Below are 13930 nucleotides of genomic sequence, written 5' to 3'. Positions count from 1 at the left end.
TCCAAGAAACTTGGCGCTTTGTTTGTCTCTTCAAGTGACCACGTATGTATCCATTGTAATTTGTTTGTTTAATGGACATATGGTAATTCTCAAAAATAAAACTCTTCAAGTACATACAATGTCCATGGCCCGGTTAGCTGTTTGATTTGGAAAGCAAAGCAGACAAAAGGAAGGTGTAGTGGTTAGCTGTTTGAGTTTGAAAGCAAAGCAGACAAAAGGAAAGTGCAGTTTTGTGTATCGATGCCACATTCGGAAGGAACCCAAGACACTGCGAACTCGATGCAGATTTTTTTGTCAACAATGAACAGAAATTATCTCTGCAGTTACTGTTCTGCATCTCTCATATCATGACTATGATGTTCTCTTCACTGTGGCTCATAAGATGGCCTAATGAGACAATTGGCTGTCATAGCCTTGCAGGTTTACTAAGAAACGAACAAGAGCTGCTGCGTGGTTGGTGTTGCACTACCCTGGCGCTCATATCATTCTTGCAACCAGTTCTTTACAGCTGCATCTTTGGTTGCACAAATCAAACATGTTACAAGTGACTGTTCAAATAGAACCAGATGCCAGGATCCACTTGCAGCTAAAAATAAGTAAATGTTTCATGGTAGAAGATGGTTCATTGCGAACCAGATCTCGACGCACAAGTTGCCGAAGACGAGGCGCCATTTACGGCAGCACAAAAGTTGGATGACGTGCCCCCCTGATTATCTGTAGCAGAAGGAACACTGTGCGAAGAAGCCGAAGAGGGCCCAGAGCCACTCCCGTCCCTCGTTTCTAGCCGCTCCATCATGCGGGACACAGCGGCGATTCCGGCGTTGACCTCCCTCCTTACATCAGAACCAAGACTCGATATTGTGTCACTCCGAGAGAGCCACCGTTCCTTCCACCCACGGGTGTTCTTCGTTATCGAGTCCTTGTACCTAGCATTGTTAAGGGAGACCACAAATATAAGTTGGGTACAATAATGTTGGTTTTCCCATTCCAAAGGTCCCTGGGGTTTGAAGGAGTCAGAGAGTATTACTTGATTGAAACCGATTGCAGGCGAGTCTTGAGTGTGTTTGAGAAAGATTGTGGATCGGATGGTCCAGCTCCATCTTGGTTGATGGGAGATGCTTCATCACCAGAAATTCTGATCAAGGTCATTATGTAGCAAGTGTTAAACCAATATACATAAGAAGAAAAAAAACATAGATAGGATGTCTGGTAGTTATGTCATCATGTGAAATTAGGAATCACCTATCATTTGATCCAACAGGGCAGTTAGAAGAAGTATTGTTGTGCACCGGTATGCCGGCAGATGCTTCTTCCGTGGCATCCACAGGTGCAGAGATTATAGCAGGAGAATGCTCACTGTCCCCTACTTGTCGTGAATCTGAAGGAATGGATTCACTAGAGGTAGTTTCAGTTGTTGAAAATACTACAATTTGTGTGCGACCGTGTGGTCCTGATCTTCCGCGGTTGCCTTCCCTTCTACCATGGCGATGCGACCTACGTGTCACGGCAGCAGCGGCCAGGTGTTGCATGAGACGTTCTTCAAGCTCAGCATCATCTGTATCAACTGGTACCTGGGAGAAATAGCAGCATCAGCAGCAGTAGAGGCATTGTGTTGATCGAGACATGGCAGCAAGAAAGCCATTATTAGAAGGGCAATGGTAATGCAAAATGACACCTCAAAATGTCCGAGCATTGGATGGCGAAAAACGGCCGTCGTGCGTGAGGGATCTGCTTGCACCTTCTTCTCCTGTTCAACAGCCTCAAGGAGCTCTTGACTGTAATTCAAGAATTTAAGTGAGACTCTGCTAGAAATGTACAATTGATTTCACTCCTGGTTTACATAAAGCAGAATTTCAACCTCAGAGGGTCCTTCATGCTGATTGCCTGCCAACACATGGGACACTGGGAGCTTCTCTGGCACCTATAACATCAATTCAACTGCATTAGTACATCAGAAATTATATGACACGGAGTCACAGTCACAACACGACGATGTGGTAAACCAATCAACCAACAGTTACAAAGAGAAATTGCAACTCTTCCGAATTACAAGTGTCAGCCAATGGGTCATTGCGGTGATCAAGCAACTATATAGATAACATGGTGTTTCATCTGAAAGAAAGTAAGAAATGAAGATAAATGCAAATCCTCCAGCCAAAAATGTGTAACACAGTAAACCAATAATTCAGCAGCCAAAAAATAAACTGCAACTCTTCAAAAATAAAATGTGGCTCTCGAATCAGTCCATCAATGTTTCAAATCTTACCATGAACAAACTAACAGCAGCAAAATGCATACTCGTATGATAGTTTCAGGCAATATCATTCTAAATTTCTAACGGAATGATTACCGAACTTGAGGGGAAATTGCAAAGACAAAAAAGCATGGTCCTCACCACTCAAGGATGCACTGGAGATGAAAATCATGCTTGCAGTTTGTAACCTGTGACAATTCAAAACAAGAAACCAGAACAGGTTCAACTTCAGACACATCTACCACCGAATCGAAATATCTCCATCTCAATCACCATTACATCCGCGAGAGAGAGGTAGGTACCGTGGAGGGGTCGCTGTGGCAGAAGGCCTCGAGGCAGATGCTGCAGGCGTCGTCGCAGGCGTCCTGCACACCGCCCTCCACGAAAGCAGCCGCCGACGAGAGCTTCTCCATCTTCGCTGCCTTCTCGTCCATCCCTCCCTCCCTCCCCCCTCTCTGTTTACGATAATCCAATCAAGAACCAAGTCGACCGCAGGAATGGACCGCTGCCTTCCCCGCGCAATCCCTGCAAAAAAGCGATCGACAAGATTTAGATATAGAATTCGCGCGGAAATCCAACCAATTGAGGTCATCCCAAAACCAATCAAGATTGTATGAAGAATCGCAGGAAAATCGCCCCCCCCCCCCCCCTCAAAAAAAAAAATCGCACCTTATCCACCTAGCTAGACCCAAGATTAACAAAGCGAGAGATCGAGATCGAGTGCTTCTGAGAGAGTATCGGTGCTTCTCGGATAAAAACAGCAACTGCGTGTGGAATCCTTCTCCTTTGGACGGCCGCGACGACGGAGAGGACGGCGAGGACGGAGCACGTCTGCGCGGGGGCGAGGAGACGACGAAGTCGACGAAGAAATGGCCGCTTTAACTCTCTTCTCTCTCTCTCTCTCTCCGCGTGCCCCTCGTCTGCCTCACGCCAATGACGGGTAGACCCAGATGTAGACCCGTTTTGGGGTCGCTAAAACTGGTGGGCCCATCGTTAGTTTGTGCGGTTCCATCACTGACATAGGTCGACCGCCATACGGAGCCGGGGTTTGTGGGGTACGGTGTGGTGCTAATGCTGCGAGGGCTCACGCCTTGTGTAGCTTGCATGTACTCCCTCCGTCCGCCAAAGAGTGTGCATCTGGCATTTTGAAGACAAATTAAGCATTTTTTATAAAACCCCTTACTCTCCTTATTTAAGCAGCGGGCAGCTGCTGTGTTGCTTCGATTATAGTGTGCAGTTAATGCAAACAAGCAAAAAGCAATCCAAATACTCCCAGCTCATGAAATGGCTTCCCGCCAGCAAGTGTACTAGTAAACCACAAAGGTATTTGGCGCCACAAACGGCTGTAGTACTAGTAAACCACAAAGGTATTTGGCGCCACAAAAATTAGAAGGGAGACCAAGGGTCTAATCCCAGCTACAAAGCCAGCTTACATGGACCAAACAGTAGACCACACACACACACACTAGCCATGGCCATTGACTTGAACTTAGCAGCACCAGATGAGGGAGAGGAAGAAGATGGCAGGTTGCCTGATCTCAATTGGCAACCTGTACAAGAAGAAGATGAAGCTGCCTTGGGTGAGCAAGCTGTACAAGAAGAAGATGGAGCTGCCTTGGGTGAGCAAGCTGTACAAGAAGAAGATGGAGCTGCCTTGCATGAAGAACTCCAGCCCGAACATCACTTCGATCTAAACATGGACCCAGGTACTCCTTGCTAATCTGTTCAATTCTTCTTGTCCAATCCTTCTTCTTGTTCACTTCGATCTAAAAATATTTCTTGAGGTAGAAGATGAACATGAGCCCGATGTTGCCCATGGCGAAGAGGACCTGCATGAACCGGATGAATCAGGTTAGTAAAATAAATTTATGTTTATTTATAATCTTATTCAACTACTCACATGATCTCATCTTATAGACGATGAACTAGAAGACCAAGGTGGCGTTTTCCAAAGCATGGAAGAGGAAGTGCAAGCAATGAATGAAGCCCTACAGAACCTTCAAGTTGACGAGGATGACTATGGTGTGTATGCAGGCGATATAGATATTCAATTTGAGGAAGAAGAGCTTGATGATTCAGCACCAGAAGAAGACATGGATGTGGAGCAAGAGCAACAAGATAATGAGCAAGTTCATGATGATGACAAATACAAGAATTTAACAGGTTTGCAAAGGGCTGGTATTTATGAAGAATTGCTAGCAAGAAGTGTCAATCGGAAATTAAAGAAGACCACAACTAGAGAAGTTGCAAACATGTTCCATGTTTCAGTGCACAAGGTCAGACGTGTTTGGAGGAGAGTGAAGGAGTGTCTTCGACAAGGCGTACCCGTTGATGTAAGATCAAGGAAGCCAAAAAACTGTGGGCGCAAAAGGATTGTAGTTGACCTCAGTATGGTTGCTGAGATTCCTCGGAGTCAAAGGAGAACTATACGCAGCCTCGCAAGAGCTTTGGGTGTGAAAAAGACCACACTACATAGGATGTTTACCGACGGCTTGCTCGATAGGCATTCAAGCTCACTAAAACCATATTTGAAGGAAGCAAACAAAAAGGCTAGGCTGCAGTTTTGTCTCTCTATGTTTGACCAGCAAAGTCTGCAAAATAGGCCCACGTTCAGGGATATGCGGAATATAATCCATATAGATGAAAAGTGGTTTAACACCACTCAGAAGACCATGAAATTCTACAAGCTGCCATCCGAACAAGACCCGCATAGGACTGTGCAAAATAAGAACTCCATTGGCAAAATCATGTTTTTGGTTGCTATAGCCAGGCCTAGATACAATGTAGAAGGTATTTGCATTTTTGATGGAAAGATAGGCATTTGGCCCTTTATCAAAAAGGTGAGTTTCAACCTTTACTTATTTTATTTATTATGCACATCAATACTTAATCTAACTTGAGTGGCTTTGTTGTTTGTAGGAGCCAGCACCAAGGAAAAGTGATTACCGTCCAAGAGGGACACTAATCACGAAAACAATCTCAGTTAACAGAGAAATTTCTAGGCAGTTTTTGATTCAAAAGGTGCTGCCGGCTATTCAAGCAGTTTGGCCTCAAGAGCTCGCAGGTGAGACCATATGGATCCAGCAAGACAATGCGCCCTCACATGTCCCAAGTAATGATCCAGGTTTTCTTAATGCTGTTGCCCAAACTGGGCTTGATATTCGTCTCATGCAACAGCCCTCGAACTCACCGGATATGAATATCCTAGACCTTGGCCTATTTTCTTCACTACAGTCCATGTCTGTTAGGCTGGTGTCTAACAATTTAGATGAGCTAATAAACAATGTGCAGCATGAATATGATGCTTATGATGCCGATAAGATAAACAGAATTTTCCTAACACTACAAAGCTGCTTAATTGAGGTCATGAAGAGAGGTGGAAGCAATGACTACAAGATCCCTCACATGTACAAGGATGGCCTAGAACGAGCAGGAAATCTTCCTGATGTTTTAGACTGCGATCGCGAACTATATGAGAGCGTCACGCAGGCCTTAGCCGAATAGAAGTTGTAATATTAGATTATGCAACCGAAAATTGTACTCTACCAACGATGACACTGTCATCTACCAACCGTAGTACGGATCGAAGATTGCATCCAGCCAACTACTTAGATTGCATGCCTCTACGTGCTGCATCAAGCAGGCTGTCCAATTTGAGCTCTCAAAACAGAAAGCTAATTCAACATCTGAATGAACTGAAGACAACCCTGGCGAAAGCCAAGGACTTCCGTCAACTGCTCTGCGTACCAGCTGGTTATGATGCAGCAAGCCCCACCAAAACATCAGATGTTGTTCCTGAGACCACATCACTTCCACCTTTAAAAGTAATTGGTCGTGATAATGATCGCGATTGTATAATAAGTTTTCTTACCAAGACAACTGCTACTACTGAGTTTTCTTACCAAGGGCGGCATGGAAGGATGCTCTTACCATACAGGTTGACAAATTAAGTGAGCCCATGAGAATTCCTATACTGCAGCTTGTTTCCAAAAGGGAATTCGTATACTAAAGTCGGACTAATTATTCATTCACGGAGTACAGCTTGCATCGCCAAACTTACAGAGCTACTGGTACTCACGGAGTAGTAGAATTGCTTGTCTTCTCCACGGCGTCCTGGTCAGCCCCAAGACCAGCTTGCCCGGCACCTGCCGGTGCGCCGTTTCGCCCAGCATTTGCCGCCGGGCCGTCCTGCCCAGCCGCATGAGCCGCTCCACCGCCAACCACTGCTCCGTCTAGCAGCTCTAGGTACCTGGAAATTTTGGCTCCGACGCCGCTCCGCCGAATCCGATTGACCTTCGAGGGCGGACGAGGATGGAACCTGGCTGCCAGAACACGGCGAGGGCCTCCAGATCCAGATCCGCTGCGGTCGCGTGTTCCGCCGCCGACCATCGCGACGGCCTTGCCTTGCTGGCCATCGCCGGCTTCTGTTCCTCCGCCGCCTTCCATGGATGCAGTGCGATGCACACCCTACCGGCGGCAGCTTATATGGATCGGCTGCCATTAATCTCTGCATGACCAGCAATGGCCTTGGATTGGATGGTTGACTCTCTGTGATGTGGGATTGGATCGGGAGGGAGAGAGTTTGGGGGAGAGGAGGAAGACCGGCTTCGATTTGGGGGAGGACGAGAGGATTGGGTCGCAGCTCGGTTCGGTGACCTCGAGGCGTAGACTGGGGGGGTGAATGGAAAATTACCAGTGGGGGAGCCAGATGTACACTTATTTTGGGAAAAAATTAGGAGCCAGACGTACGCTCTTTGACGGACGGAGGGAGTAGCGGGTTTATGGGATACTGTGTGGTGCTAAGAGCATCTAGTAGAACCCTCAAACCTTTAAAATAAAAATCAGTTTTAAGGGTTGAGAATTGCACATTTTTGACACTTTTACGGATTGGAAAACAGGGGTAAAGACTAAATCCTCAAACCCAACCCTTATAACGGAATATTCCGTTATAAGGGTTGGGTTTGAGGGTTCTAGTGTTTGCCCCATCCCGAAACCTTAAAATTGTCATTCATATATCACACATTTCATCATATGACATATCACAAATTCAATCACATTTGACATAAAACAATAATCATTCTAGTTATTATTACAACATCAAATAAAACAATAATCATTCAAATCATTACAACAATGTTTGAGCAAATAACAACAATTGTTCGAATCAAATAGGACATAGAAAAGTAAAATAAAGATACATCATGGGCCAATGCGTCGCCCATCCAAATGCTGTAGGGGAACGTCGCATGGGAAACAAAAATTTTCCTACGCGCACGAAGACCTATCATGGTGATGTCCATCTACGAGAGGGGATGAGTGATCTACGTACCCTTGTAGATCGTACAGCAGAAGCGTTAGAGAACGCGGTTGATGTAGTGGAACGTCCTGACGTCCCTCGATCCGCCCCGCGAACAATCCCGCGATCAGTCCCACGATCTAGTACCGAACGGACGGCACCTCCGCGTTCAGCACACGTACAGCTCGACGATGATCTCGGCCTTCTTGATCCAGCAAGAGAGACGGAGAGGTAGAAGAGTTCTCCGGCAGCGTGACGGCGCTCCGGAGGTTGGTGATGACCTTGTCTCAGCAGGGCTCCGCCCGAGCTCCGCAGAAACGCGATCTAGAGGAAAAACCGTGGAGGTATGTGGTCGGGCTGTCGTGGAAAAGTCGTCTCAAATCAGCCCTAAAACCTCCGTATATATGGGTGGGAGGGAGGTGGCCTTGCCTTGGGGTCCAAGGACCCTCAAGGGGTCGGCCGAGCCAAGGGGGAGGACTCTCCCCCCCCCCCAAACCGAGTTGGACTAGGTTTGGTGGGAGGGAGTCCCCTTTCCTTCCCACCTCCTCCCTTTTTTTCTCTCTTGATTTTCTTCTCCTTGGCGCATAGGGCACTTGTGGGCTGTCCCACCAGTCCACTAAGGGCTGGTGTGTCTCCCCCAAGGCCTATGGGCTTCCCCGGGGTGGGTTGCCCCCCCCCCCCCCCCGGTGAACTCCCGGAACCCATTCGTCATTCCCGGTACATTTCCGGTAACTCCGAAAACCTTCCGGTAATCAAATGAGGTCATCCTATATATCAATCTTCGTTTCCGGACCATTCCGGAAACCCTTGTGACGTCCGTGATCTCATCCGGGACTCCGAACAACATTCGGTAACCAACCATATAACTCAAATACACATAAAACAACGTCGAACCTTAAGTGTGCAGACCCTGTCGGTTCGAGAACTATGTAGACATGACCCGAGAGACTCCTCGGTCAATATCCAATAGCGGGACCTGGATGCCCATATTGGATCCTACATATTCTACGAAGATCTTATCGTTTGAACCTCAGTGCCAAGGATTCGTATAATCCCGTATGTCATTCCCTTTGTCCTTCGGTATGTTACTTGCCCGAGATTCGATCGTCAGTATCCGCATACCTATTTCAATCTCGTTTATCGGCAAGTCTCTTTACTCGTTCCGTAATACAAGATCCCGCAACTTACACTAAGTTACATTGCTTGCAAGGCTTGTGTGTGATGTTGTATTACCGAGTGGGCCCCGAGATACCTCTCCGTCACACGGAGTGACAAATCCCAGTCTTGATCCATACTAACTCAACTAACACCTTCGGAGATACCTGTAGAGCATCTTTATAGTCACCCAGTTACGTTGCGACGTTTGATACACACAAAGCATTCCTCCGGTGTCAGTGAGTTATATGATCTCATGGTCATAGGAATAAATACTTGACACACAGAAAACAGTAGCAACAAAATGACACGATCAACATGCTACGTCTATTAGTTTGGGTCTAGTCCATCACGTGATTCTCCTAATGACGTGATCCAGTTATCAAGCAACAACACCTTGTTCATAATCAGAAGACACTGACTATCTTTGGTCAACTGGCTAGCCAACTAGAGGCTTGCTAGGGATGGTGTTTTGTCTATGTATCCACACATGTAAATGAGTCTTCATTCAATACAATTATAGCATGGATAATAAACTATTATCTTGATACAGGAATTATAATAATAACTATATTTATTATTGCCTCTAGGGCATAAGTCCAACAGTCTCCCACTTGCACTAGAGTCAATAATCTAGCCCTCACATCACCATGTGAATTACATTGTAATAAATCTAACACCCATACAGTTCTGGTGTCGATCATGTTTTGACCGTGGAAGAGGCTTAGTCAGCGGGTCTGCTACATTCAGATCCGTGTGCACTTTGCATATATTTACGTCCTCTTCCTCGACGTAGTCGCGGATGAGGTTGAAGCGTCGTTTGATGTGTCTGGTCTTCTTGTGAAACCGTGGTTCCTTTGCTAAGGCAATGGCACCCGTGTTGTCACAGAACAAGGTTATTGGATCCAGTGCACTTGGCACCACTCCAAGATCCGTCATGAACTGCTTCATCCAGACACCCTCCTTAGCCGCCTCCGAGGCAGCCATGTACTCCGCTTCACATGTAGAATCTGCTACGACGCTTTGCTTGGAACTGCACCAGCTTACTGCACCCCCATTAAGAATAAATACGTATCCCGTTTGCGACTTAGAGTCGTCCGGATCTGTGTCAAAGCTTGCATCGACGTAACCTTTTACGGCGAGCTCTTCGTCACCTCCATATACGAGAAACATCTCCTTAGTCCTTTTCAGGTACTTCAGGATATTCTTGACCGCTGTCCAGTGATCCACTCCTGGATTACTCTGGAACCTACCTGCCATACTTATGGCCAGTCTAACATCCAGTCTAGTGCACAGCATCGCATACATGATAGAACCTATGGCTGAAGCATAGGGGACGGAGCGCATATGCTCTCTATCTTCATCAGTTGTTGGGCACTGAGTCTTACTCAATCTCGTACCTTGTAAAACTGGCAAGAACCCTTTCTTGGACTGTTCCATTTTGAACCTCTTCAAAACTTTATCAAGGTATGTGCTTTGTGAAAGTCCTATCAGGCGTTTTGATCTATCCCTATAGATCTTAATGCCTAGAATGTAAGCAGCTTCTCCTAGGTCCTTCATAGAGAAACTTTTATTCAAGTAACCTTTTATGCTCTCCAAAAGCTCTACGTTGTTTCCAATCAGTAATATGTCATCCACATATAATATTAGAAACGCCACAGAGCTCCCACTCACTTTCTTGTAAATACAAGATTCTCCAACCACTTGTATAAACCCAAATGCCTTGATCACCTCATCAAAGCGTTTGTTCCAACTCCGAGATGCTTGCACCAGTCCATAAATGGATCGCTGGAGCTTGCACACCTTGTTAGCATTCTTAGGATCGACAAAACCTTCGGGTTGCATCATATACAACTCTTCCTTAAGGAAACCGTTAAGGAACGCCGTTTTGACATCCATCTGCCAGATTTCATAATCGAAAAATGCAGCTATTGCTAACATGATTCTGACGGACTTAAGCATCGCCACGGGTGAGAAAGTCTCATCGTAGTCAATTCCTGGAACTTGTGAAAAACCCTTTGCCACAAGTCGAGCTTTATAAACGGTCACATTACCGTCAGCGTCCGTCTTCTTCTTAAAGATCCATTTGTTTTGAATAGCCTTGCGGCCCTCAGGTAGTATCTCCAAAGTCCACACTTTGTTCTCATACATGGATCCTATCTCGGATTTCATGGCTTCTAGCCATTTGTTGGAATCTGGGCCCACCATTGCTTCTTCATAACTTGCAGGTTCATTGTTGTCTAACAACATGATTGATAAGACGGGATTACCGTACCACTCTGGAGCAGCACGTGATCCCGTCGACCTACGTGGTTCAACAGAAACTTGAACTGGAGTTTCATGATCATCATCATTAACTTCCTCCTCAACCGGCGTCGCAATGACAGAGGTTTCCCCTTGCCCCGCGCCACCATCCAGAGGGATGAGAGGTTCGACAACCTCGTCAAGTTCTATCTTCCTCCCACTCAATTCTCTCGAGAGAAATTCCTTCTCGAGAAAAGCTCCGTTCTTAGCAACAAACACTTTGCCCTCGGATTTGAGATAGAAGGTGTACCCAACTGTCTCTTTTGGGTAACCTATGAAGACGCACTTTTCCGCTTTGGGTTCCAGCTTTTCAGGCTGAAGCTTTTTGACATAAGCATCACATCCCCAAACTTTAAGAAACGACAACTTTGGCCTCTTGACATACCACAGTTCGTATGGTGTCGTCTCAACGGATTTTGATGGTGCCCTATTTAAAGTGAATGCAGCTGTTTCTAATGCATAACCCCAAAATGATAACGGCAAATCAGTAAGAGACATCATAGATCGCACCATTTCTAACAAAGTACGATTACGACGTTCGGACACACCATTATGCTGTGGTGTTCCAGGCGGTGTTAACTGCGAAACAATTCCACATTGTCTTAAGTGAGCACCAAACTCGAAACTCAGATATTCACCCCCACGATCAGACCGTAGGAACTTGATCTTCTTGTTACGATGATTTTCCACTTCACTCTGAAATTGCTTGAACTTTTCAAATGTTTCAGACTTGTGCTTCATCAAGTAGATATAACCATATCTACTTAAATCGTCAGTGAAGGTGAGAAAATAACGATATCCGCCGCGTGCCTCCACGCTCATTGGACCACACACATCGGTATGTATGATTTCCAATAAGTCACTTGCACGCTCCATTGTTCCGGAGAACGGAGTCTTAGTCATCTTGCCCATGAGGCATGGTTCGCACGTGTCAAGTGAATCAAAGTCAAGTGACTCCAAAAGTCCATCAGCATGGAGTTTCTTCATGCGCTTTACACCAATATGACCCAAGCGGCAGTGCCACAAAAATATGGCGCTATCATTGTTTACTCTAACTCTTTTGGTCTCAATGTTATGTATATGCGTATCGCTATCAAGATTCAATATGAACAATCCTCTCACATTCGGTGCATGACCATAAAAGATGTTACTCATAGAAATAGAACAACCATTATTCTCAGACTTAAAAGAGTAACCGTCTCGCAATAAACAAGATCCAGATATAATGTTCATGCTCAACGCAGGCACTAAATAACAATGATTTAAGTTCATCACTAATCCCGATGGTAGCTGAAGTGACACTGTGCCGACGGCGATTGCATCAACCTTGGAACCATTTCCTACGCGCATCGTCACTTCGTCTTTCGCCAGCCTTCGTCTATTCCGCAGTTCCTGCTTCGAGTTGCAAATATGAGCAACAGAACCGGTATCGAATACCCAGGCACTACTATGAGAGCCGGTTAAGTACACATCAATAACATGTATATCAAATATACCTGATTTTTCTTTGCCCGCCTTCTTATCTGCCAGATACTTGGGGCAATTGCGCTTCCAGTGACCCATACCCTTGCAATAGAAACACTCCGTTTCAGGCTTAGGTCCAGCTTTGGGTTTCTTCGGCGGATTGGCAACAGGCTTGCCGCTCTTCTTCGAATTGCCCTTCTTGCCTTTGCCGTTTCTCTTGAAACTAGTGGTCTTATTCACCATCAACACTTGATGCTCTTTACGGAGTTCAGACTCTGCGACTTTCAACATCGCAAACAACTCGCCGGGAGACTTGTTCATCCCTTGCATGTTGTTGTTCAACACAAAGCCTTTGTAGCTTGGCGGCAGTGATTGAAGGATTCTGTCAGTGATAGCTTCTTGCGGGAGTTCAATCCCCAGTTCAGCTAGACGGTTTGAGTACCCAGACATTTTGAGCACATGTTCACTGACAGACGAGTTTTCCTCCATCTTGCAAACATAGAATTTATCGGAGGTCTCATACCTCTCGATCCGGGCGTTCTTCTGAAAGATAAACTCCAACTCCTGGAACATCTCAAATGCTCCATGACGCTCAAAGCGACGTTGAAGTCCCGGTTCTAAGCCATACAAGACTGCACATTGAACTATTGAGTAGTCCTCCTTACGTGCTAACCAAGCGTTCTTAACATCCCGATCAGCCGTAGCAGGTGGTTCATCTCCTAGCGCAGCATTAAGGACATAATCCTTCTTCCTAGCTTGTAAGATTAGCTTAAGATTACGAGCCCAGTCTACAAAGTTGCTTCCATCATCTTTCAACTTAGCTTTCTCTAGGAACGTATTAAAATTCAGGATGACTGTCGCGTGAGCCATGATCTACAACACAAATATATTCAAAGTGGACTTAGACTATGTTCAAGATAATTAGAGTTCAACTTAATCAAATTATATGCTAAACTCCCACTCAAAAAGTACATCTCTCTAGTCATTTGAGTGGTTCATGATCCACTTACACTATCCCAAGTCCGATCATCACGTGAGTTGAGTATAGTTTCAGTGGTAAGCATCCCTATGCTAATCATATCAACTATATGATTCATGATCGACCTTTCGTTCTCATGTGTTCCGAGGCCATGTCTGCACATGCTAGGCTCGTCAAGCTTAACCCGAGTGTTCCGCGTGTGCAACTGTTTTGCACCCGTTGTATGTGAACGTTGAGTCTATCACACCCGATCATCACGTGGTGTCTCAAAACGACGAACTGTAGCAACGGCGCACAGTCGGGGAGAACACAATTTCATCTTGAAATTTTAGTGAGAGATCACCTCAGAATGCTACCGTCGTTCTAAGCAAAATAAGGTGCATAAAAGGATTAACATCACATGCAATTCATAAGTGACATGATATGGCCATCATCACGTGCTTCTTGATCTCCATCACCAAAGCACCAGCACGATCTT

General features: G+C 45.7%; 3 protein-coding genes across 3 annotated transcripts; 1 reads left to right on the top strand and 2 right to left on the bottom strand.

Annotated features, from left to right (window-relative positions):
* Positions 1-454: 454 nt before the first annotated feature.
* LOC123426187 (E3 ubiquitin-protein ligase RHF2A-like) lies at positions 455-3197 on the bottom strand. Its single transcript, XM_045109968.1, has 8 exons — positions 2924-3197; positions 2557-2779; positions 2396-2442; positions 1859-1921; positions 1676-1775; positions 1243-1571; positions 1028-1135; positions 455-926 (listed from the first exon to the last, which is right to left on the bottom strand). The coding sequence occupies exons 2-8, from the start codon at positions 2686-2688 to the stop codon at positions 623-625; spliced, it is 1083 nt and encodes a 360-aa protein (XP_044965903.1). The 5' UTR covers positions 2689-2779; positions 2924-3197; the 3' UTR covers positions 455-622.
* Positions 3198-3450: 253 nt separating this feature from the next.
* Positions 3451-5820, top strand: LOC123426911. The gene is made up of 5 exons (XM_045110819.1): positions 3451-3960; positions 4043-4105; positions 4172-4626; positions 4789-5094; positions 5174-5820. Exons 1-5 carry the CDS (start codon positions 3726-3728, stop codon positions 5756-5758), a joined length of 1644 nt encoding a protein of 547 aa, XP_044966754.1. The 5' UTR covers positions 3451-3725; the 3' UTR covers positions 5759-5820.
* Positions 5821-6164: 344 nt separating this feature from the next.
* LOC123430046 lies at positions 6165-7021 on the bottom strand. The gene has a single exon (XM_045113971.1). It carries the CDS (start codon positions 6698-6700, stop codon positions 6329-6331), a length of 372 nt encoding a protein of 123 aa, XP_044969906.1. The 5' UTR covers positions 6701-7021; the 3' UTR covers positions 6165-6328.
* Positions 7022-13930: the final 6909 nt, after the last annotated feature.

The sequence above is a fragment of the Hordeum vulgare genome, chromosome 2H, assembly GCF_904849725.1.
Source record: "Hordeum vulgare subsp. vulgare chromosome 2H, MorexV3_pseudomolecules_assembly, whole genome shotgun sequence".
NCBI lineage: Eukaryota > Viridiplantae > Streptophyta > Magnoliopsida > Poales > Poaceae > Hordeum > Hordeum vulgare.
Note: the sequence above shows the minus strand (reverse complement) of the source record. Positions and strands in the feature narration are given on the sequence as shown.

Bases quoted from the DNA above. Each gene is read 5' to 3' on its own strand.
- LOC123430046 (XM_045113971.1), bottom strand. From the start codon at position 6,700: ATGGAAGGCGGCGGAGGAACAGAAGCCGGCGATGGCCAGCAAGGCAAG.
- LOC123426187 (XM_045109968.1), bottom strand. From the start codon at position 2,688: ATGGACGAGAAGGCAGCGAAGATGGAGAAGCTCTCGTCGGCGGCTGCT. The intron at 2,443-2,556 runs GTACCTACCTCT...GAATTGTCACAG, and splicing joins GCCACAGCGACCCCTCCACG to GTTACAAACTGCAAGCATGA. The intron at 1,776-1,858 runs GTTGAAATTCTG...CTTGAATTACAG, and splicing joins AGCATGAAGGACCCTCTGAG to TCAAGAGCTCCTTGAGGCTG.
- LOC123426911 (XM_045110819.1), top strand. From the start codon at position 3,726: ATGGCCATTGACTTGAACTTAGCAGCACCAGATGAGGGAGAGGAAGAA. The intron at 4,627-4,788 runs ATTGTAGTTGAC...CCATATTTGAAG, and splicing joins AAAACTGTGGGCGCAAAAGG to GAAGCAAACAAAAAGGCTAG. The intron at 5,095-5,173 runs GTGAGTTTCAAC...TGTTGTTTGTAG, and splicing joins TTTGGCCCTTTATCAAAAAG to GAGCCAGCACCAAGGAAAAG.